General features: G+C 38.0%; 1 protein-coding gene across 2 annotated transcripts in view; it reads right to left on the bottom strand.

Moving 5' to 3' along the window:
- Nucleotides 1–1,986: 1,986 nt before the first annotated feature.
- The window catches only part of ACTN2 (actinin alpha 2), a 75,971-nt gene continuing 52,401 nt past the window's right edge, over nucleotides 1,987–25,556 (bottom strand). For both annotated transcript variants that reach the window (XM_077168431.1, XM_077168430.1), the window contains exons 11-21: nucleotides 25,272–25,419; nucleotides 23,520–23,670; nucleotides 21,021–21,129; nucleotides 19,662–19,802; nucleotides 17,924–18,106; nucleotides 15,574–15,708; nucleotides 14,481–14,660; nucleotides 13,709–13,855; nucleotides 6,344–6,409; nucleotides 3,653–3,811; nucleotides 1,987–2,217 (exon numbers count right to left, since the gene is read on the bottom strand). In XM_077168431.1, coding sequence (XP_077024546.1) covers nucleotides 2,059–2,217; nucleotides 3,653–3,811; nucleotides 6,344–6,409; nucleotides 13,709–13,855; nucleotides 14,481–14,660; nucleotides 15,574–15,708; nucleotides 17,924–18,106; nucleotides 19,662–19,802; nucleotides 21,021–21,129; nucleotides 23,520–23,670; nucleotides 25,272–25,419 — 1,578 coding nt within the window. In that variant the 3' untranslated portion in view covers nucleotides 1,987–2,058. The remainder of the gene's footprint in view (nucleotides 2,218–3,652; nucleotides 3,812–6,343; nucleotides 6,410–13,708; nucleotides 13,856–14,480; nucleotides 14,661–15,573; nucleotides 15,709–17,923; nucleotides 18,107–19,661; nucleotides 19,803–21,020; nucleotides 21,130–23,519; nucleotides 23,671–25,271; nucleotides 25,420–25,556) is intronic.

The raw sequence follows: 25,556 nt of genomic DNA, 5'->3' as shown, positions 1-25,556 counted from the left end.
AAGAAACTGGTTATTCTTTGAAATAATGAAAACAGGGTTTCTTTTTCTTTTGCAATTTAAGTTTAATTGATAATTCAGCTTCAGAAATAAAAATAACTGCTAAAATGAGAGTATAAACATGTTTATTAAATGTTTTCAGAGTTTATTTCTTTTGTTTATTTATTAGCAAATAGTATTGATCCATTCTCTTGCCTGAATATTGTAAAGAACTTAAAATTTTAGGTGGATGACCTACCTATAGCCATCCTAAAAACACCACAAATCCCCCAAGTATCCTCAAAGGAAGAACAACTTCCAACTTTTTTTTCCTTAATGTTTATGGCTGGAATATAGCACCTGCTCGAAATAAAATAGAGTTCATCTAAACACCACCCCAAAAGTGTTTGGCATTAAACTCAAGGACTCAAATATTTCAGAAATTTAGCAACTATCAACTACTTAATAATGAAGCAAATTAAATGAAATTTATAAAGGTCAAAGATTGTAAATGGGCCAATGTAGTAACAATATTAAATTTCCAGACAGTTAAGAATGAAAAATATCATATTTCACCAGCACTATAAAAATGTAAGGAAACAGACTGTAGGTAATAGGCACAGTACTGCTTTTCTAGTAACACTTTAATTGCTGTTTGCAACTGTTTTTGTTTGTTTATAATCCATTTCCTAATCATTAAGGACTCGGATATAAAAAGAATTCCTGCTTTACTCTCTACAAGCTGTCAACAAGATGGAAAAACAAAGGAAGGAGTTATAGCATATGGTAGCATAAGCAGAAGAATTAATGAACACTCAACAAATCAGGACGATGGCTAAGTGTACATGTACTATCTTCTAGAATGGAGCATGGCTTTAGACACTGCCAGAACCAGACTCAGCATTTGTTAGGATGCACTGTCAGGTCACAGTGGTGGGCACAAATTGAATGTTACTAAAAATATCTAGTATTTTATATCGCACAAAAAGAATTCACCCAAAAGGCATATAAAGTTCTAGAATGAAAGAACTTACCTCTCCTGTTGAAAATTAGGCCTTTCCTACTAACTCTCATTTATGTAAGTTCTCCTTTGGCTTCTCCTTAATAGGTCATAAAATTAAAGGCATAAAGGAGGTCTGTTTGGGAGCGCTCTAAGAGTACAGGTTTCTGACTTGTCTCTTGTTATAAATTATTATTACAGAAACCCGTTTATTTACACACACAGACGATATAGGGTCATCTCTTGAGAACCTGTACTAACAAGCTCTATAAAAAGCATGAAAACTTGTAATAAATAATTCTAAAAATCACTTTACCTAGCAACTTCATCTTCCTCTATGGCAATTAAACTGACTGCAGTGTTTCTGCATCCTTTGAAGGATAAATAAGGCATCACAACTCCAATAATTGGTCTATGTCATCCTAAATAATGAAAAGCTGACTATAATCTCTATTTTTAAAAATCTAAGTATTAAAGATCTTTTGGGTAGTCTGTTCTCTTCCCTGGAAATGCTATCTCACAATATTAAATTCAGCTGAAGAAACTATAGTACCATTTATATAGTACCATTTATGGCTTTATACTTTATACTTAAATATAGCTAATCTTTGGATAAGCAAGTAAATAAAAACACTAACATCCCAAACATATTCCCCTATTGTTAAGGACATAGGCGCATTAGATATGAAGAACTTTTTAAAAATATCAAGCATTTGCCACTTTGTGATTCCTCCTCTCCCCTTCTCCATCTTCAATCATGGGTATTTTGATATTCACATTTTTTCACTCTCTTTCTCCCTAGATCTTCCTAATTTCATTCTCAAGCAATTTACATTGTGTTAATCAAAGAAACCTGATATTTCATTGCATTTAGCTAAAAATTAGGAAATAAAACTATTTATTAAGCACACTGTCATATACTATAGAAACTTCATATCGGACGGACAGATTACATTGCTGGCAATTAATGAGCTTAGATTTTTTTTCCCTGTTAATAAACCTTATCAAAGTTTCCAGGAAACAAACTGTGACTTCAGCTTTTATTGTATTCTAAAGAGATCAATGACTATAGAGCCTCAGAATCACAGATCACTTTCCCCATAGAGTGCCGAGGAGAATGCGGTATAATCCAGGGCACCAGGCACACTGCCAGGGCCCGAGTAGGCAGGCATTCTCTTGATGCAGTACTGGGCCTGATCTGGGGGCAGCTCTCGACGCAGCTCTTCCGCCAGGATGTAGGGCTGGAAAAAAATACAGAAATGTTGCAAAATAAATCACAGAAAACAATGGAACATAATATTTACATATTTCTTACATTTGTCTAATTTTCAAAAAAGGATTAAAGGGAGGGAGTCCAATGGGCATAGTACCAGACAACCAACAAAAGGATGAGTTTTACTTGTAGGAGCATCTCCATATTCACCACAAAGAAATTTGCCACAAAGAAATTTACTATGGTTTATAAAGGCAAATACAGCTTTATCATCAATATTTCTCAAACTGAACCATAATATGAATAAAAAAGAAAACTCTGATCTAAAATTCATACCAAAAAGGTAAACAGACAGGGACAAAAATCAAAATCTGATGAAAACATAGGGATATTTAACATGGCATGATTTATTTTTTTTTAAAAATGGATATGCTATGTGCTTTTAGAAAATGAAACTGTTCTCCTACTGAGTTTATTAAAACCTAGACATATATTGCTACTGGAGAAAACCTCTCTCTAAGACAAAATAAAATGGACATTTAACAAAGGGGCATTTTTTTTTTAAATGGCCAATAGGAAACAGGACAATTCTGGTAAAACAGACTGGCTTGGAAGAAAAGTCAAAATAATTAGATCATAAATAACATAATTTATAGTTGGAAGTTTTCAAGGGGTTGGATGGTTTATTACCTTCTAAATCAGTTGGCTTCTGTCTCCTCCACCCCCATTCCCATGACAAATGACTCATTTTAGAACAAACTTTTAAATTATTGTTCAGATAGTTTACCTTGTCTGACTTTTTTAGGGGTGTAACTATGGCTCTGCCGATGCGTGCTAGTGTACTAACTTCTTTGTGATAATGTTCTTTCCCCTCTCGGCTAGAACTCAGGATAAAAGAATCATGTCCCAAAGTGAATTTATACATAGTGAGAGGCTGTTACTGTTCTGGAAAAAGAGTAAAACTTCTGAACTTAAATTAAGCCCCTACTTAATTTCTAGGCTATGTGTAATGAAGAGCTTGCCAAATTTTTCAATGATTGAATGTCTACATTTAACTTTGTTCCAGAGGCTGGGCGTGATGCCAGGAACACTGGTCTAGCTCCATAACTTCTAAATTGCAAGGTTTCTTCCTTCTGAGTCAAATCTACCACCCACAATATAAAATGGGGTTGAGCCAGTAAAATAGGAAAAAAGAAGACAAAACTACAAATCACACCCTATTGATTCCTTCTGTAAAATTCAATGTGAGGCTCATACACAAATGCCAGGAACACAATGTCTGTTTTCTCCGTTCTGGGGACATGTCTGTTATGTTTATGGGCTACTTTCTGAATTCAGTGCTGATTTTGTACAAAATGCACTAGTTTGAAAATGGTTTTTATTTGCAGCACTGTTTCTTTTTTGTCAGGATAATACAATGGACTGTTGCTTTAAAAACAGGAGAAAAACCTGTTAATGCAGACCTTGTCTGAAGCTAGGATTCGGAAGGAGGCGATGACCTGCTCAGCAGTGTCGGTGTCAGCGGTCTCTCTCGTCATGAAGTCAATGAAGGATTGGAAGGTGACTGTGCCTTGTCCGTTGGGGTCAACCAGGGTCATAATGCGGGCAAATTCAGCTTCACCCTGAGGCAAGTTACGGAGAAACATTTACTTTGACCATTCACAACTCTCAACAGTGTGATTCTTATTTTTTTTACCTACCAACCTGTAAATTCCTTCTGTTTGAAAATTTAAATATTCCCTATTTCCCTGCAGTCTTTGGGTGGCATAGGTTTATTGGTATCAGATAATTTTTAAAGTTGCTGCAGCATTAAGCTGGAACTCTTGAATATCAGAATTCTTTCTTCTCTGAGACCCAGGCTGCCCAGACCTCAGCATAATTATGGAAGAGTAATGCAAAGACAGAGTTGAGCTTTTCCTCAGATTAAAGCCGAGAAGAATGCTATTGCTAAACAAAAGAAGTCAGTTAAGAAGATGGCTCTAAAGATTTTATTTTAAAGGTCTGAAAGGGCTCAAAGCCACTTAATGTTCAAAATATGCCTTAGTGGGCAGTGGAGAAGTATGGGTATACCGGGACCCATAAATCTTATAAATCTTAGCTGATTTATAACTCAAAACTTTTTAATCTTCTAAAATATTAGAGGAAAAAAAACACCTTAAAAGCATCAGTGGTATTAGGGACACCCAAATCAATAAGCCAAGCCCTTGATCTTGAAGTTTGCTCTTGTGAAGCTTATGTATGTAGTAGAGAAAGCTAACTTATCTATAAGGTATGCCTAAGATTCACCTTCAGAGGATCTCTTTTATTGCTCAGACATGGCCTCGCTCTCTCTAAGCTCAACTCTGCAAGTGAAACCATTGCCCTCCCCGATACGTGGGACATGACATCCAGGGGTGAAAGTCTCCTTGGAAGCATGGGAGATGACTCCTAGGGATAAGTCAGGCCTTGGCACTGTGGGATCAACAATGCCACCTGACAAATAGGGGGGAAAGAAGTGTAACAAATAACATATCAGTGGCTGAGAGAGTTCAAATAGCATTAAGAGGCTACACTGGAGGTTACTCTTATGCAAGCTTCAGCTAGACATTGCCAGCTATCATAACTTGGCAAACCCCAACCAAAACCATTCCTGCCAATCCTAAAGAACACCTAGGGCATTATATAAGATTCTACAAAGGTAGAATCATGCACAAGGGTAACTTTCCAAAACCTACAATCTCCAGATGAGTCCCTGGACCAGATAAGTCCTGAAATGCAGAGGGGCCAGCCTTTCTAGAACATCAACTAGTCCATCGCCCTATCCTATATTATTGACAGCCCCTTCCAACCTGAAAAAGTTAGAATGGGCATAGCCCAAATACCCCTAAAGAGTGGGAGAAAGATTAAAAAGGTGATAGTGGAGTTATACAGAGAAGGTTGGGTTTAACAAATGAGTATGAGTGCTGAATCATTATACTGATATTTCTTTTAGCCTCCCATACCTTAGAGCAGCTAGAAATAAAAACCTAAAATGGTGGAATTGTAAACCATACCAAACTCAGAAATCTGTTCTACAACTAATTGTTGTAATGTACTTTGAAATTTATTGCTTATATATATATATATATATATATATGTTTTTTAAAAAGAAGGAGTGTAACAGAGAAGATAGGATTTAACAAATGAGTATGACTGCTGAATCATTATATTGATATTTCTGTTGGTCTCCAGTGTCTTGGAGCAGCTAGAAGGAAAAACAAAAATTGTGGAACTGTAACATATACCAAACTTTAAAATCTGTTCTATAACTACCTGTTAAAATGTACTTGGGAATTTATTGCTTTTATGTATATGTGTAATGTTTCACAATAAAAAAAAATCACATACACAAAAAGTCATCAGTGGTTACATAAGGGATTATCTTTGCTCTCAAAAATGTACATGGAAATACTGAGTGTCCAAGGAGAATGACTCCACAACCTACTGTCAAATGTTTAGAACATACCCAGCTAGCCAGCTAGATGGATAGAGGGATACAGGGATGGACATACAGAATGAGATAGCAAAGTGGTGAAATGTTAAAAGCTGGTGGGTCTGGTTGTTTTGTGGGGTATATGTTGGAGTTCTTCTTATGGGTTTCACATTATTTATTTATTTTTTTACATGGGCAGGCACCGGGAATCGAACCCGGGTCCTCTGGCATGGCAGGCGAGCATTCTTGCCTGCTAAGCCACTGTGACCCACCCTTGCATTATTTTTTAAACTGACCTGTAAATGTGAAATTGTTTCGAAACAAAATTTTTAAAAAAATCATCAGGATACTAAAATCCATTGAACTGTGTACTTTAAGTGGGTGAATTGTATGGTGTGTAAATTAGATCTCAGTAAAGCTATTAAAACGAGAAATGATCAGGAAGTCTTATTATGTTCTCTCTTCCTTCATTGGGAAAGATCTGACCAATTACTGAATAAAAATACATGTTTGATTCGGTGCAGTTATTTTTATATACTAGCAGACAGATGTTTTAAAAACAATTTTTCCTGCACAATGAAAACTAACCAATCACAAATGTGCTATATACTATAAAAAGAGCTTTATGCTATTCATCTCTTACAATATAAATCCAATCTCAATAACATAGCAAATCTTAGTTAAATTTCTGTTTCTGCCCTACCAGGTCATATCCCATGGAAATCAGGCAAGCTCTGAAATCTTCATGATCCATCAGTCCGTTCTTCCTCTGTAGACAAATACAAAAAGCAGAGTAGGTGGAAATGAGAGGTGAGATGACAATACTAATTGGTAAAGTGAGAATATTACTATGAACAAAATCCAATAAGAGGAGGGTATCCTAAAGTTCTGCCAAGGAGATCATCAAGTCACCAGTGACTCACTTGAAGGAGGGATGGAGCCAACACAGGGTTGTTACAAAATAATTTCTTGAAAAAGAAAAAACAGGAGGTGTTAGAGGGAGGTAAAGACCAGACAAAAATGAAAGGAGACCATTCAAGAAAAAGCAGCAAAAGGAACTAACTACAGCCATGTACAGTGTTGATGGCAGAACATATCATAAATGTTCTGAGACTTTATAATGCTCTTATTGCCCTGAGTTGTCATCATTTGTAAAATTCCCCCAAAGATGCCAACATTCCTAGAACACCTGGAACGTTGGTCCTCAAATTCTCTCAGGCCTTGGATCAGTATGGAGCGGGCCCTCAGTCTGGTAAACTCAGCCCCACCCAAAAATCAAATGAGGGTCAACACAAACCAGCGTGCAAAAATGCCCAAATGGACACCAGCTTTCAGAGCTGAGAAAAGGCCAGTTCAGGACACACAGCAGCCCAAACTCTACGGAAACAGAAGTCTTAACATAAAGCCCTAAATGTGATAAGGAGAGTATAGCGGTTCTTGAGGCTTTGGAAGGGATAGCTAAGGTTCGGGCATTGATATAAATTTGAAGATGAGAAAACACTTTTATTGGTCAACTCCAATACTAAATAGAAGATATTTTCAGTAGAGAAGGCCCAGGAACCCACTGAAGCAAATAGACCCTGGGTAGTTATAAGTACAGTTCTAATGCTTCAGGCTGTAGCCCGTGGGAGTCACAACACAACGGTGATGATTTGCCAGAGAGAGTCTGAAAGTGAGGGGCCTGAGTCCTAGGGAATTATTGCACTTAAAGGAGGTATATGAGCTAGAGAAGAAATGCCAAGGGAAGTCAGCATAGAACAGACTGTCAGTCAGGTAGGGAGGCATCCGCTTTATTAACTGCTGCTGAGAGGGGAGGGGATAGTGACGAGAACTAGACACGTAGGTATGTCAAGAGGCACACAAAGTTTAGGTTCCACGGGGAAGAGACCTTCTGATGTTAGCTTTGGATTGGCTCTTTCATAGGCAAAAAAAGACAGTTTCATTACCCTGGATTCAAATAAATGTGGTTTTCTACAAGGTGGCTAAAATAAGTAAGAAATGTCCTCCAGCAAGCCCAGATGGATTTAAGCATGGGTGATGATCAAGTATTTCCCTCCACAGGAGAAAAATGAATTGAACTTCAATAGCTGAAATCAAGTGAGATAATTATAGCATGTTTCACATAATTAAGTTGTGTTGAAGCCATGCTAACTTTAATATCTACCTCTGTATATAATTCTTTATGCATCGGTTTTCCTCCCTGAATTATTTAGTAGTCCCAAATCTGGCTGTCCTAATCAGGAAGCATTTGAGGAACTATTTACTGATATTTGCAAATCAAAACAGATCCTTGTACAAAATAATGGAATGTCCATTTTAGTAATCCTTAAAATTGGAATGTGACCTTAAAAGTAACCTTTAGCTATATGATTAGTAAATGGGAAATTTTCTTATAAAGAAGTGGTTTTACTCAATATTGTTCAAATCAAACTACTAATATTTGAAAAGCAACACTTAGCTTTTTATACCTATTTACTGTGAAAATTACCATGATTTTGTTGATACATTTTCTTTAACACATATCATGAGTCAATTTTGTTAGTTAAAAAAGAAATTTAAGTTTTATATGTTGAAAAAGTAGGTTAAATTTTCATCAGGTGCTTTACCTATAATAGTTACATAGGAAAAGTACATCAGAGTTTTGTCTAAACCTTTAAAAGGACTTAAATCCATCAACCACAGTTTGTTAGGATACACTTTCATTTAAAACAAAGCTAGTTTTGATATCAACTATAAATGTGTTCATTAAGTGATATGTATAAAAACGCAAACTTAGATTTCGGGTCATCTCAAGCAATATCAGAGTTTTAAAACTAACGGTTCATTTTAATACCATTTTTCTTTGGCCTGAATCATTGCTTCCTTGTCAACTTTTTAAAGCATTAAGAGTTAAAATGATAGCATGAAGGTATTAATAGGGAAGATGGCCGACTAGAGTGGCTCGAGATTAGCCTTGCTCCACGGCAAGGTTGGAGAGGGGACAGGCGGGTGACTGAGGTGGTGATTCGGGAGTGCGGCTGACCTGGGAGAGCCTTCTGCACCACATGCAGCAGCCCTGGTTGCGGAGGCCAGGGCACTAAGAGGCAGAAGGCTGGAGCCTGGCACAGAGGCACGGAGCTCTGCAGCCGGCAGAAGTGCACAGATGGGAGTGCACGACTAGGGAATAAACCAGGCTGCGTTCCTTGGGCGTGCTACCCTCATCAGTGCAGCCCTGTGACTGGCAACTCACCCCATACCCCACACACCTGAACCCCATCACCCTCTCCTGTTCCCCGTGCTCCAGGCACCTCCATGCCACCAGCCCCCAGTGCACGTACCTGCCCCCCACCCTCACCCCAAGTGCAGCCCAACCCACCTCTCCTGCACACTTCCCGAGCACTACCTTCCCTTCCTTGTTCCCTGTAGGCTGTTGCTAGCATATAAAGGTTGCAGGCAGTAACCTCCATACCTAGGCTACCTTCACCCCATGCCCATAGCATTGCACAGTCTCAGCACTCCCTGCCTGAGCTCAGCGCATCCCTTTACGGCACTCCTAGGCCCACACATGCGCACAGGCCCCAAATCAAGTCATTCAGCTCTGGTAAATGCACTTTACAGCAGTCCTAGAACTGCACATGCACACAGTCTTCAGCCTCACTTCCCAGCTCTGAGAAAGTGCTGACCTGTGCAGCCAGGTCACATCTGCCCACAATCCATGAAGGCATAATGCCGACCTGCTGTCACAGCTCTATGCATGCACACAAAGGGCCTCATGCCTTAGACCAGCATCCACCAGGGTTACACCCCCCAGACCTGTGCACCTGCACAACTACATCCTCCCTGACCTCTGGGCACCCACTTTCACAAGCATCAGCTTAACATCCCCATCCTGCGCCCAAACCTGCCATGAAACAAATCACTGTGCTGAGTGCTCCACCCTGTGCCCTTCTCCCTGCTGCACAACCATCCCGAAAACACAAGACCTTAGACTACTGAAAAAAATCAACTCTGAAAGTAATCTACCAAGATATTTACATCTGATGAAGACAGCAGATCACTAAGCATATCACAATGCAGACAGATAAAGCCCTGCCTAATGACCAAACTAAAACACCAGAGGAGACACAGACGTTGGAACAACTAATCAAAGATGTTCATACAACTCTACTTAATAAAATAAGTGGGATAGCAAATGACATAAAGGAGACCAAGAAGACAGTAGAAGAGCACAAAGAGGAATTTGAAAGAATAAATAGAAAAATAGCAGAAACACAGAGATTAGAGATTCTGTTGACCAAATTAAAAACATACTAGAGGCACACAACACCAGATTTGAAGAGACAGAAGAAAGAATTCCTAGGCTACCCCCGCCCCATGGCTACAGCGTTGCACAGCCTAGCACACCCTCTCTGAACTCAGCACATCCCTGATATAGAGGGCAGAATGATTGAATTCGAAGACTCAAAACAGCAAATGGCAAAAAAGATGGAAAAAATTGAATGGGAAATCATAGAAGAAAAGTGCACAAATATAAGAATCACTGGTGTCCCAGAAGGAGAAAAGAGGAGTAAAGAGTTAGGAAGAGTAGTTGAGGATATGATGGGGAAACTTCCCAACCCTTATAAAGGATATAAATATACAAGTCAAAGAAGCCCAAAGAACCCCAAACAGAATAAAATCCCAATAGGCCTTCCCCAAGGCACATACTCACCAGTCTGTCAAATGTTGAAGAGAAGCAGAAAATCCTGAGAGCAGCAAGAGAAAAACAATCTACTCCAAACAAGGGAAACCTGATAAGACTGAGTTCAGACTACTCAACTAGCACCCTGGAGGTGAGAAGGCAGTGGTATGATATATTCAAGATCCTGAAAGAGGAAAGACTTCTAGCCAAGAATTCTGTACCCAGCCAAACTGTCCTTCAAAATTGAGGAAGAGACTAAAGTTTTCACAGAAAAAGAAACCCTGAAAGAATTTGTCAACAAGAGACCAGCCCTACAAGAAATACTAAAAGGAGTTCTGCTGGCTGAGAAAAATAAAAGACAGGAGAGGGAGGTCTGGATGAGGGCACAAAAGTGAAGAGTACCACTAAGGGCAATTTAAAGAATACAAAAAGAAAGAGGGATAAGAATATATAGATCTGACAAATAAAATAAAAAAGATAAGAGGGTGGAATCAAGAAACACCTTTTCAGTAATAACATTGAATGTTAACGGACTAAACTTACCAATTAAAAGATACAAATTGGCAGAATGGACTAAGAAACATAATCTAGCTATATGCTGCTTACTAGAGACTCACCTTAGACACAAAGTACAAATAGATTGAAAGTGAGAGGATGGAAAAAGATTTACCATGCAAGTTGTAACCAAAAGAAATCAGGAGTACCTATGCTATTACTATATTGGACAAAATAGACTTTAAATGTAAAGACATCATAAGAGACAAAGAAGGACACTATATACTAGTTAAAGGGTCAATTCACCAAGAAGATATAACAGTTATAAATGTTTATGCTCCCAATTAAGGGGCTCCAAAGTACATGAGACAGACATTGACAAAACTGAAGGGAGTGATAGATGTTTCAACATAATAATAGGAGACTTCAATACACCACTCTCCTCTGTAGATAGAACAACCAGACATAAGATCTACAAGGAAACAGAGAAGTAAATTAACTTGAAAAATGAATTAGACCTAATAGACATATATAGGCCATTGTACCCCAAAGCACAAGGTTACACATTCTTCTCTAGTGCTCATGGAACATTCTCCAGGATAGATCATATGCTGGGGCACAAAAAAGGTCTCAATAAATTTAAAAATATTGAAATTATTCAAAGCACTTTCTCTGATCACAATGGGATGAAGCTGGATCCCAATAACTATCAAAGGACGAGAACATTCGCAAATATATGGAGATTAAATAACATACTCTTAAACAACCAGTGAGGCAAAGAAGAAATTGCTAGAGAAATCAGTAACTATCTGGAGATGAATGAAAATGAGAATACAACTTATCAGAATGTATGGGATGTGGCAAAGGCTGTGCTGAGAGGGAAATTTATTGCCTTAAATACCTATATTAAAAAAATAAAAAGAGTAAAAATCAAGGATTAACAGCACACCTGGAGGAACTTAAGAAAGAACAGCAAACGAACCCCAAAGCAAATTGGAGAAGAGAAATAACAAAGATTAGAGCAGAAATAAATGAATAGGCGAACAAGATAACAACAGAAAGATCAATAAAACCAAAAGTTGGTTTCTTGAGAAAATCAATAAAATTGATGGACCACTAGCAAGAAAAAAAGACAAAGGGAAAAAGAGAGAGGATGCAAATAAACAAAAGCAGAGATGAGAAGGGGTGTGTTACCACAGAGCCTGAAGAAATAAAAGAAATCATAAGAGGATGCTATGAACAACTATACGCCAACAAATTAGACATCTTAGATGAAATGGACGAACTCCTGGAGACACACAAACAAGCTACACTGACTCAGGAAGAAATAGAAGATCTCAACAAACCAATCACAAGTAAAGAGATTCAATCAGTCATCAAAAATCTTCCTACGAAGAAAAGCCCAGGGTCAGATGGCTTCACAGGGGATTTTATCAAACATTCCAGAAAGAATCAATACCAATCCTGCTCAAACTTTTCCAAAAAGTTGAGGAAAAAGGAACTCTGCCTAGCTCATTTTATGAAGTTAATATTATTTTGATACCAAAACTGGGTAAAGATTCTATAAGAAAGGAAAACTACAGGCCAATCTCCCTAATGAACATAGATGCAAAAATTCTTAATAAAATATTAGCAAATAGAATCCAACAGCACATTAAAAGAGTTATACACCACGACCAAGTGGGGTTTATACCAGGAATGAAAAGATGGTTCAACCAAGAAAATCAATTAATGTAATATAGCATATTAACAAATCAAAAGGGAAAAATCACAGGATCGTCTCAATTGATGCTGAAAAAGCAATCGACAAAATTCAGCATCCTTTTCTGATAAAAACACTCGAAAAGATAGGAATCAAAGGTAATTACCTCACTGTAATAGAGGGAATATATGAAAAACCAATAGCCAGCATTGTACTCAATGGAGAGAGACTGAAAGCCTTCCTCCTAAGATCAGGTACAAGACAAGGATACCCAGTGTCACCAACTATTATTCAACATTGTGCTAGAAGTTCTAGCTAGAGCAATCAGACAGGACAGAGAAATAAAAGGTATCCAAATTGGAAAGGAAGAAGTAAAACTCTCATTATTTGCAGATGATATGACACTATACTTGGGAGATCCTGAGAAATCTACAGCAAAGTTACTTGAGCTAATAAACAAATTCAGCAAGGTGGCAGGATATAAAAGTAATTGCAAAAATCAGAAAGATTTCTATACACAAGCAATGAGCTAGCTGAAGGGTCCGTTAAGGAAAAAATTCCATTCACAATAGCAACTAAAAGAATCAAATCCTTAGGAATGAACTTAACTAGGGCTGTAAAGGACTGATATACAGAAAACTATACAACGTTGCTAAAAGAAATCAAAGTAGATCTAAATAGGTGGAAAGACATTCTAAAATAAAGATAAGAAGGTGGAATCAAGAAATGCCTTTTCAGTAATACCTTTGAATGTTAATGGACTAAACTTACCAATTAAAAGATACAGATTGGCAGAATGGACTAAGAAACATAATCTACAACTAATTGTGGTGCTGTACTTTGAAATTCATAGCTTTTTTGTATATATGTCATTGTTCACAAAAAAAAAGAAGGAAAAAAAGTCGATTGTGATTATAAAAACGTATTTAAGCCCTCTAGCCTCCTATATTCTGGAGCAGCTAGAAGGAAAAATATGAGAGGATTATATAGTAGCCCATCACAAACTCTGGGTTCTGTCCTATAACTCCTTGCTGAAGAGTGCTTTGAAAACTATTGCTTTTTTCATTTCTTTGCTTTGTATATATGTTATACTACACAATAAAAAAAAGTTAAAAAAAATGAAGGGAAAAATGATAGCATGAATATTATCTCATAAATTTTTTTTTATGTCCCCAATACTGCCTTTGAAATAACTAGAAAAACAACTGTACCCTGTCAAAGTGGTTGAAAGAAGCTCTGAATTCATTCATTTGTTCCTGGGTGATGCCCTTGGCATCTCTTGTGAGGATCTGGGTCTCAACTTCATTGATGGTTCTGGCAATGGTTGTCAGCAGCAATTCCCATCCAACGCGAATGTGCTACCAAGGAAGAAAAGGAAACAATCAACTCCAGGCTTTTCAGCACATCAATCTTGCCTCTTCATTTTCATAATAAGAGAGTCAATCCAAAGGGATGAGCTTTCAAGAGACTCTTCTACAGTTTTTATTCTACTTTTCTACTTTTTGCATGATTCTGTAGTAGGAAGTACTCAGAAGTGAGGCCAGGGTTCTAACAGTGATGATTGGCACTAGATTAAATATACAATGTGCACCCTATTTGTCACCAAAAATATCTTTCCATGTACCAAGTAGCAGAATGGGCCTTGGATTACATCCACTGGCTTTCAGGGATTAAATTGGGCAAAATTGGAGGAAATGAAGCAGTCCAGTCTGTGGTACGTGTAATTCTGTAGAAGTGTAATTGGTTCATTGTGGTGACAAGACTAATATGTTGCTGCAGCTGTTGCTACTAACATTTAGATAGTGCTTGATAGAATTTGCAAAGCTTTTGCCTATATACTGAGAGGAACAGGCGTAAAGATCCCTAGCTTTTACACTTGTAAAACTTAGGAGAAAATAAGCAAGTGTGTGAAAAAAGCATCCTGAAAGGTGACATGGTCACAACCAGAAACAACAGAAGTAAACGCCGATTCGCCTGCTGTACCTCCATGGTGTAGTTAGTGTGCTTGTTGTCGAAGACTAGAGCCTCCTGGATAAGCTGGTGGTCTCCTTCCAGCTTGTCAATGTTGTTTTTGTAGTTGATGATGTTGTGCTCATATTGCTTCAGCTGGTTCATCTGGTCTTCCAGGGCTCCTGTGATCTGTATGGAGCTCCGGGCAATCTCCTGATGGGTGAAAAGGGACACGCAAGAATAGGGAGAAAAATAAAGTGAGTCAACTTCTAAGGTAACTTTGTGGGAGTCACTCCTTATTTACCTTCAGATACTAAGCGAGACTAGGCAGCAGCCAAAGTCGCTTGATTTTCTCAGATGAAGCGGAAAATAGAGGTGGGATACAGGATAAAATGCACTCTAATCCTACTCGGTCCAGAGAACGGGAAAAAAGTCAATCAAGACCCAAAAAAGAAAAGCCAGAGGGGTGAGAAATCAGTCATTCCCACCTCATTGCAGTGAGGATGAAAATCTCCCTTAGTTGGGCATGTCCTGCGGAGGTGGCTGGGGGATATGCTGCATGAGCAGAGTTGCCAGAGATTTAAGACCACTGGATGCCTTCTCTATCAGGAGAATATCTTATTTTTAGATGCTCTCTGCTTTAAGAAAAAAGTACAATGCTATCACTAAAAGAAATAGGTCAACCAATAAATGTCTCTTGGTTGTTCTTGGTGATAGGATAAACCCAGAAATCAGTGTCATTCAAAGACCACTTTTCCAAAATGCAAAGTGTGTGTGACTCTTCACATGTCCTCCTTAGGGATGGAGTAGCTTCAAGCCTAGGTCTTTATATAGATCGAAAAATCAAGATCACAAAATGAACAGATTGCAGCCAGAACAACTTATCCTCCTTTCATGGATCCTTTCATATGCTCTGAAGTACTGATGCCCAGATATGCACACTGTCTTCAAAAGCCCAGGGGTTGGAGATAGTAAAAATCAAAATGACAATAGAAAGTTGCTTTTACAGCACTGAGCGTGACTACCAGAAACTCTAGCAGAGGATGTATCATTTCTGCGATGATTGTGTCAGCTAATGGACTTATTTCAAGGTGTTTAAAAACCTCTCTGATGGGTGCAGACCCACCTCCATCTTGTTCTGGATCCAAGGCCCGATGGCATTGGCCTGTGCAGCAAACTGGCGCCGCAGGCGCTCATTAGCATGCTGGCGAGCCAGTTCCTCTTGCAGGGACTGATCCCGGACTGGCACAAGCTGCTTCACCTGTGAGGGCCCAACAACAGCAGGGGTTAGATTCTGGCTTGGGTCCAGTAGGAGTGACCACAAGATAATGTAGCAGTCCAAGGGGAGCAGAGAGGGAAGAAGGGAAAGAGGGTGGGGTGGGATAGAGATGAGTAGGTGGGGAGAAAAGGGAAGAGGGGACTAAAGGAGAGACTAAGAGAAGAGATGGCAAAGGCCAAAGGGGATACAGGAAAAAAAGGAAGGAAGAGATAAAAATGGAAGACAAGGAGGAAGAAAAGGAAGACGGCCGGAGGAGGAGGAGGGGACTAACATTTATTGACAGCCTACTCTGTAAGCCAGCACTTCACATGCATTTATGAAGCACAAAGCGTTGGGCTCTTTATTGCTCATTCCAGAATGTCCATTTTGCTGTCTGAGAGTCCAGCATCTAAAGGAGATGAATCTTGTTTCAAATTTACTAAGTGTCCCTACTCTAGAGGGAGAGCTCTATCCAGTGTGGACTGCAACCTAGTGACCCCTAGGGCCTGCTGAAAGAGTGAATAAGATGAAGAATAATCACAAGCTGGAATTTGGGACACGATCTGTCCCTCCAGCCAGGGGCTCTCAGCTTGCAGCACCAACCCCATGGGGTCTGGATCCCAAGTGCAGAGGATTTCTTAACTTGGATGAGGGAAAATGACATCTTTATTTTCTCAATCTTTTATTGAAATTTAACATTTCCTTCACTTAAGGACATGGGAAGCAAATCCACAGTAGTATCGAGCAGTAACTGCGACTATCACAATAGAAATTACATTCTCATATAACATTACAGCTATTGCCTGGATCTCAAAATATGTACACTCATCACTACTTCAAAATTATATTGAGATCTGCTGTTAGATATTCTTTTTAAATATGTTAATAAAGCACAAATTATATTCCAACTTTGTTTTTAAATATTTTAATAACCACATTTCAATGTAAATTGTTTCCTTTGTAATCTTTTTATGCATTTTATTTATTTTTAATGCATATTTTTATGCATTTTCAACCATTATTATCAGAAATGATCCATGACACAAAAAAATTAGGAACTTCTGCTATGTTTTATGAACTCAATTCCCATCTATCATGGACAGCTGGAAAAGACTGTACCTGGCTTACATCTTTTCCATTCAGTTTAGAAATGTGCCCTGTAAATTATATTTTAACTATATGCCTCATTTCTCTTTGAATCAACAAACAAAAGAGCTACTTAAGAAATCTTTTTTTATCTTCTGCAAAACTGCTACAAAGACATTATTATTCAGTGCCCCTTTTACAAAATATATGACCAAATTGTTTTATAACTTCGGGGGAAATTTTGTCTCACTTTAAGAATTGATGTGTTTCCCTTTTTTCGATGAAACTAATTAGCTCAACATGTTTCCCTTTTTACTTTGGCTGCCAGGAAGGCCAGAGCTAAATCTAAAGCTCAAATGCAATAACTAAGTACTCTCTCTCAGAAGAATGCTCTCTTTGTCCCCATAAATTTATATATATATATATTTAAATTTCTCTTCTTCATTGCTTATAACTAGCTTGCTGCATGTGTGTTTTTATAGTAAGCCACCTCAAATCCACAGGACAGACTTATTTCTTATAGACTATGTAGTAGCATACTGAGATGACTCTGCTAAAATTTAAACCCATGAAAATAAATTACTCTTCAGAATGAGATAAGACCCCAATTTTCACATTTTGATTGCAATTAAATGTGTGGATGTTTCCCAAAATTTAAAAGGCAGCAAATTAGTAGGAAAAATTTAGTTCCCCGGGCTGAGTATGGTTTTCTAAATGCTTTTCCACACTTAAATGTATGCCCATTTGGAATATTATCCATCCCATATTCTCTAACACTCTTTAATGAAGTATTGATTCCACCAAATTTTCAGTTGGGGGTTTCAAAAATTTCCCTTATGGTATTATGAACATAACCTGTCCTGTTTTGCAAACATTTGTAAGGTTGTTGTTTTTTTTTAAGAAAAATAACTGCTGTTGCTTTCTCCACAAACTGCAGAAGCTGCTGAATGGCATTTAAGAGTTTAACACATTTTGTCTGTGAAATCAGAAATACATTTGGATAAATAAAAGTCCTGATCATGACACAAGACCAGAAGGTTACTTTAATTGTTCAACATTTAAACCTCCTCCCTCAACTTAGGCTTTAAGAAATACCCCTATCCCCCCACACCCAATCCTCCAAATCACCCACCTTGTCCCACTTGGCCCGGAGTTCGTCCATGGTAACGGTGCTGTACGGATTGCTGGAGCTGATCCTGATGTTGTAGCTCTGAATCACCTTCTCCACCTCATTCTGGATGGCCATGATGGACTGCCTTTCCCCATCCGCCTCTGGCAACGTGGCCTTGAACTGCTCGTGGGCAGTGATTAGACTCTAATTCAGAGACAGAAGTAGGGAAAACCTGATCTTATTTAGTGTTACTTTTACAGGCTTCAATGTTCTCTTCTGCACACAAGTAAATGTCTTCGTAATTTCAGAAATCTTTGGAGGAAAACAAATTCTGGATGTTTTAGGAAAGCTATGTGATGTACAGAAATCAAGTTCCTTAGAAAAATGGACAAAAGTTATCACAGTGACTATTCAACAATCTAATGGCCACTTAACTGCTCCCGAGTCTTCTTTTCTTTTTTTAAACTATGCTTGCTTTTATTACTTTTGATCCCCAACTATTGTGTATATTTTACTCTCCACGGATAAGCAGAATTTGACTTAGCTGCCCTTTCCAAATACTAGTTTTGTATTTGTAGTGCCACAAGAGAACATAACATTTTGCTGTCTTTATACCTAAAGACAATAAGGAAGTACATCTTTACTCCTCAAAAAGAAAAGGTCACAGATTCCCATTAGGCTCTATAAGACCTACATTTATCAAACCTATACTTTAGCCCTACTATGTAAGACAGCAGCCCTTTAAACTCAACTGCACAAAGATCTCATGGCCATGTTGGACCACCTTCAAGTGAGATGCTAATGTTCACTTCAGGGCTGCAACAAGTCAGTTGCCTAACAGATCTTTCACCAAGCAAAGAAAAAACTTCGTGCATTGAGTATAGCTTTCAAGGTATACTCAGAAGTTTCATTTATTCCAAAACAAAAAATTTTAATCTGTTAATCTGTTCTTAAGAGTGCATGCAAGAAATACCACTGAAACCTCTTTTGAACTGTAAAACAATTGCCATGTTTAAGAAAGTAATATCCTTCCCCTTACATGCAGGTGAAAACCTTCCTAGACTGTTTCTTGGTAGGCAGTTATGGGTTCAAATCCCAACCTTCAAAATTCATTACTTTTTATTCTTTTTGATGACATCTATTTTAGACAAGGAAGAATAAGAAGTCATTTCTCTTGATATTCGATTATATATGTAATTCACTATACAATGGTCTCTAAATAAACTGGGTCCTGGCTATTTGAGAGCAGTAACTCTTCTTCCTATAAGATGACCATTTAGAAGGTCTCTTTACAACATTAAAGTTCCAGAAGAAATTCTAAGTAGGACATTTTGGACTGGTGAGAGGCAGAAGATGCTAATTCGTGATGATTTATGATCTGAAGAAACTTTTATGTCTTAATAAACAGGCATATGCATGCATTTAGAAAAGTAGTTAATTCAACAGCCAATAAACTCATATCTTTCCATGAATAACACCAAGAGTATATGCATATATGAATAGTTATATTTTGCTTAATGAATCACCATTTTTTAAATTAAAGAACAGACCCTTTTTAGATATGGTCACCAATATTTGATTGATGTTAACTTGGTTGCAGAAAATAGTAAAACACATTTTTAAGCTACGGATCAAAGAGTAATTTGGCTTTCCTGTCACATTTTCCTAGTAAAAAACAAATTACAAATAAGCAGAACTCCAAATTTAAATTACAATTCATTTCTGATGCAGTAAGAGTGCAGAGTTAGAGTTCAGTTACCTGGATTTCCTCAATGCTATGGACAATAAACATGTCTTGCAGATCCTCCATCGCTCCTTCCATCCAGTTGTTGAAAGGAGCAGCTCTCTTGGCAAATTCCAGGTGAAGCTGATCTATGGTTTCTAGCAATTTCTCAGTTCTCTGATGATTAAAAGAAGCATCATCAGAGACTAAATATTAAAAAATCCTTTGAAAATGTTAATATGTATTTCAGAACAGTAAACTAGTGTTTGGCATTTTGTTAATCACTACTTTCTCATCATTAACGTGTTTGCACAAGATTAACACATACTCAAACGATCAGGCTGTAGTTTTCTGAAATATCTTCTGAATCAAAGAAGGATTTAATAACATCCAGTGTAACCTTATTTTTAAAGTACTTAAAGTTCTCTACTATATGCTACTGTTTGGAAAACTGAGAATCCATACATAATATATACAGGAACTTGCTTTCAAATTAAGCAGTGCTTTATAAATTGGAGGGTCTGATTCCCTAACTGTGCTAGATAACAGAAAATTCCAAGTATCTTCCTCACTGCATAGTCAACAGTGTGCAGAGAAGCATCCCCAGATTCACCTACCTAGCAAAGACCAAGGAATTAGTTTAATGCTCTTAAAGCATCTTTCAGGATTTAACGCAGATTTCTAGGCTTCAAGCGACAGAGAATAGTGTGCTTATCTCATATAGCAAAGGTGATGGAGAACGGAAAGGGGAAGTATTTGTATCTATAAATCTTTCACACTTAATTTCAGTTTTTCTCCTGTTCTAAAATATTTGCGCTGTCTCTGTTTCATGCCTGGTCCTTTATCTCTCTCAACATTTCTTTCTTTACACAGATGTTCTTTTTGCCTTCAGTGATGAGATTAGCTACAGTTAAAGTATCAGCTACTCACTGCTATATATCCACGTCTTCTAATGGGAGAAGGCCACATTCAACTTGATTCTGTTTCCTATCAATTTTTCCTTACTTCAACATTTGTTGCCATTTTCCCCTTGCACATCTAAACAGGTTTTTCCTGATTTCCTGAATCAGTCACAGCTCAGTTTACTCTTATATAAGAACTTTTGGAAATTCACTATAATTATTATTTGATACAAAATGGGTTTATACCATAATCGAAATTTTTTTTTATTCGAAAGTATGCTTCACTACTGTATGGATAAACTATAGCATGAAGCTTAACAACTTTCCATCCCCTTCTTTCCCCCATTTTCATATTTTCTTTAGAGGCTCCTAAACTAAAATCTGTTTAGTTTTATATATATAAAGCCATAGAAGACCAAAGAATTAGTAACAGTGACTTAATTAAGAATGTCTATTAAAAGATTTCATGTCAACAGGTGTGTAAAGACTTAACCTCCAGGGCTTCTCTCCTTTTCTGAGTAAGCGTTCCCAATCTGTCCCACTGGTCACAAATTTTCTGGCACCGATCATTGACATTCACAGCGTCGTGATAATCCAGCTCACTATTAAAAGCAAAAATAAAGATTAATGTTCCAAGGTGATATGAGGAAAATTGGACACAGCCTCAAAGTAAACAGGTATGAATTTTGCTTGTTTTTAAAGATCTGAAAGTGAGAGAATTGTCATGGTATTGCAGGCTGTTTTTAATCATTGCCACTGCGAGAACTGTCATCATTGTCTGATAATGATGCCAGCCAAAAGACTTCTAAACAGAGAGAAACTGTCTTTTTGGCCAGGCCTCCAAAAAGCATTGTTTATAAATGGCAATGCATCTGTAAATTAAGCCAACTATCTGACCTGGAAGACAGTCCTTTGGGCTGTGCTGAAGCCACAGTGACTAGAACATCAAAATGAGTCAAGAGGTGCAGGAGGTATCAGCTTGCACTGCATTGTGTCCTTGGCTGCTCTCAAAGGGCACTGTGGTTGTGCAGCTCACGGCCAGCAGAGGCGCTGTGACTAATGTGGGAGTGATTTCTAAAGTGCAAGCAGAACGAAGCCCTTCTACTTATGGACAAAGAGAAAGGTTTTACACCACTAAGGAGAAAGGCAAAAAACAAAATGATCTCTTACTAAATATTTACTTTTCCTCATGAGACGTGTCTATACATCCTTTATGAGGTGAAATAATTTGAAATTAATATTAAAGTTTGAATAGAAGGTTAATTTAAGTATCTCAAGGAACAAGTTTGAATCCTATATAATATTCAGTCAACTTTTTATTTATAATTAAAAACGAGGCTCAGTAAATCTGCATCGAATATTCTAGCATAAAATAATACAAACGGGTAGATTGTCATCTGTCAGGAGGTTTAAAGATCTCTTCAGGAGACAGTCCAAGATAAGACAACTTTCAGGAAATTCCCCCTTAGGTTACCAAATCTACTTCCCTGAGGCTTAAGTTAATTTATTTCTTCTTTCAACCTTAAATTTAAGGCAAAGGTGGTTTGTTGCTTTTTTCAAAAAATAATATTAAGCGTGTCCTTATTGAGTTTTACTATTTCTGTCACTGAATAAAGGGGATGCATATGTTGCATCTGATCCCTGTCACCTGATGCCTGTCACCTAATTAAAGCTTGTCTAGTCCCCAGAGCAAACAGTAGCTTTTTACACGGCTATGCTTTTCACTAGCTGAGAGCAACTAAGATGCATGTGCTTATGGTTACAGCCAAAAAACTAAAACAGACCAGTAGTTTGCACAAGACCTAACTCAGGGTTTTAAGTGTGCATAACAAGGTTTCTTTTTTTTTTTTTAATGCACTTTGAGAATTGCACAAAAACTTCAATTTGTTATTTCAGATAAGGTCTAAAGGAAAGCACCTTAATAAACAGCAGCATGATGTGCACAGATTTAAAGTCCATAAATGGTCATCTCTCGACTATATGGAAAAACAGGCACTGGGGATACCAGGAATAATAAAATAATAATAATAATAATATAAAATTATTACTTAAATTTTATGGGCAACACCTAAAACCATGCCAAATTCCTGTGGAAAATATTATAGAGTGATTAAATAGCTTGAGTCTCTTTTCAGCCCCTCATTTTATTTTCAAGTAGCTGTTAATGAGCAACTAAACAGCCAACATACAAGAGACACGAGAAAGAAGACACCACAGAAACCACGAATACTGTATACAAATCAGATACATACGAAGACATCAAATAATTAAGGGTTTCTTTGGATTAGACTAAAAATGCACTCAAAAATACATTTTAAGGAGCCCATGTCTGTTAATTAAGGGGTCTGCTCTAATCAGAAGTGAGGAACACGGGAGTTTTAAAATGTAATGTTTTAAAATGAATGTTTATTATTTATTTTTAAAAGTTCCCATCATGTGAAAGGATCCAAAAATTTTTCAGGTATACCAGTGATTATAACGAGGGGGGAAAGGAGTAGGATTTGAAAGTTTTTCTTTAAAAAAAGCCTGTGAGAAATAAATACAAACAAACAAACAAAAGGCTTGTGAAATACTGCCTGGAGGCCTCTCTCCGTGGCCACGCCTGGAGGGTGACATACAACAGGACTGGAGTCTCAGAACTTCCACTGGTTTAAAACCATCCTGGGCTCAATAATGCATAAGACTCATCCTGCTAGTTCTAATTCCTACCACAAAGCTGACTTCAGCTTAAAAGTCTATTTAGTAAAAAACAAAGCAAAACAAAAAAACCCACAATCACACAAAAACAAGAAAAGTTGTAGCCCAGAGTTCCCTGGTTTGGTTCTAAGTGAAGCGCAGGAAAAGAAAGGCAGGCCGCTTTAGTCCCTCCCAGATAACACTCTCAGGAAACTATCTGTGGAATCCTTACATTGTCCCTACGACCTGATGGGGTTCAGTGGAAAGAGTGGATCAGCTAAATGTCAGCAGCTGCTCGGCTGGAAATAGAACGTACTTGAGCTCCTGAGCGATGGCTGCAATCTGTTCCACCCGGTCCTGGTGAGCTGCCAGGTCGCTCTCAAATGCCTCGTGTTTCCGCAGCAAAGCCCGGACTTCGGTGAGAGATGCGGACTCATAATCCTTCTGCAGCAAGATCTGTTCTTTGCCTGAAAAGGTTGGAGCCAGTGATTATTAATACTCTGATTCCACACATCAGCTGCTTCTTATCAGCAAAGTTCTTGGTGATCATTAAAATTCCAAAGACCCAAGAGAAGGGGTATGGGTGTGTGTGTGTGTGTGTGTGTGTGTGTGTGTGTGTGTGTGTGTGTGTGTGTGTGGAATGACAGTACTGAAGAGGCAGGCAACTATTTCAATTGGAATTCAGGCTGTCACACCCACTAACCATGCACCAGCTCCCTTTGGGTCCTGAAAGCTCACGTCTACAAAGAAAGGCAGGAGGAGCATGATTAGTGCATGCTAAAAAACAAATTTGTATTTTTCATAAGTTTGAGAAACAAGTATCTGATTTTCCGGTGTGATGCTCAGTTAGATTAGTAAGTATTACCTCACAAAAGCTACCTGGTATGGTTTGACAAGCCATTTGTACCCTATTTGCCCAGCCGCTGGTTCCACCCCTATCCCAATTGTTTTTGTTTGAATTCTACACTTTCAGTGGTTAAATGCATGTTGCATTTTTTATTAGAGATTTTCCCTTTCTGAACCTCCACCTATTTCCCTGTAAATATTTAATAAATCCAGATACTGTCTTGGTCGTCATAACTGAACCCAAATTTAATTCCTGTCTAATAGCCTTTACGAAATGAATTCTGTAAAGCTAGAAATGGAAAGCAAATGTTCATAGATTTAACACTCAAAACATAGCTCTATGTGCCAGATACTGATTTAAATACTTTGTAAATATGAACTCATTAAATCTTCATAAAAAACCCTATGAGGTAAGTATTATTGTTATCCCTGTTTTGAAGAGGACACAGGCACAGAGAGGTTAAGAATTGGTCCAAGGCACACAGCCGCTAGGTATCAGAGCTGTCAGAATCCTGTCTGGCTCCAGGGTTCCTGATCTTACCTACCTTTCCATGCAATGCAAACAACTGAGCAACAATAAAACAAAAAGCAAACAAAGAAGGAGGGGAAAGCTCCCAGACTGTTCCTCAAAATAAATGATTATGCGATGGGGAGAAGGATGTGCTCTTCCACTCCAACAAGAAGGTCATTACTACTTAGTCCAGCAGATAACCAAAACACATCATGAGCATATCATCACAGCTATGGAAACAGGTATGTTTGCAAGGCCTGAAAGAAATAGAGGGATCTAAGTGAAATAAGGAAGTTAGACTACTTAAAAAAAATGATCCTTCTTTTCCAAGAAGATTTTCTAAGTGAGAAATTATATTGCTTTGTGGAATTTAATAACCATTAAATTATCAGAAGCTTGTATATGGGCCAGAGCCAGACCTACACTTCAGGAATAAAAAGATGCTTGTTGAAGCAAATAGTAAGTACAGGAAGAGCACTTTCTGGATATCATTTTATGCAGAGATACATCATCTGCTCAACTAGAATATGAATTTTCATGTCTTTACCTCTCAAAGAAATTTAATACTGAGGGAACAACGCAGAAAAAGGTGAGGACAACAGCCCACAGGGTCACAGATGTTAGGGATAGTATTAGTAATTACACATTATGGCTTCTGTTCACAGCACAAGTCTGACTTTTGAAAACCAAATCGGGGTGCAGTCTACTTACCATAAGCCCAAGTTTCATGTGTTGATGCCTTCTGCCTAAATTTCTCAGCCAGATGTTCCAAGCGCTCCAGTCTCCGTATCTCATTGAGCAACCATTCCTCATAACCCTTCTCTGCCTGCTCCAGCCTCTGCCAAGCACCAGCAATATCCTGGGAGATTTGAGGACAAAGGGAAAGGACATTAATTTACACCCTGGCCTTGTGGGCTTCACATTATAAATGCCCTAAATGTTTCACAGTGTTTTCCTTTTTTATTTTCTTTTTTATTTCCCCCAAACAACCATTAA

This window comes from Tamandua tetradactyla, chromosome 7, assembly GCF_023851605.1.
Source record: "Tamandua tetradactyla isolate mTamTet1 chromosome 7, mTamTet1.pri, whole genome shotgun sequence".
In the NCBI taxonomy this organism is placed as follows: domain Eukaryota; kingdom Metazoa; phylum Chordata; class Mammalia; order Pilosa; family Myrmecophagidae; genus Tamandua; species Tamandua tetradactyla.
Note: the sequence above shows the minus strand (reverse complement) of the source record. Positions and strands in the feature narration are given on the sequence as shown.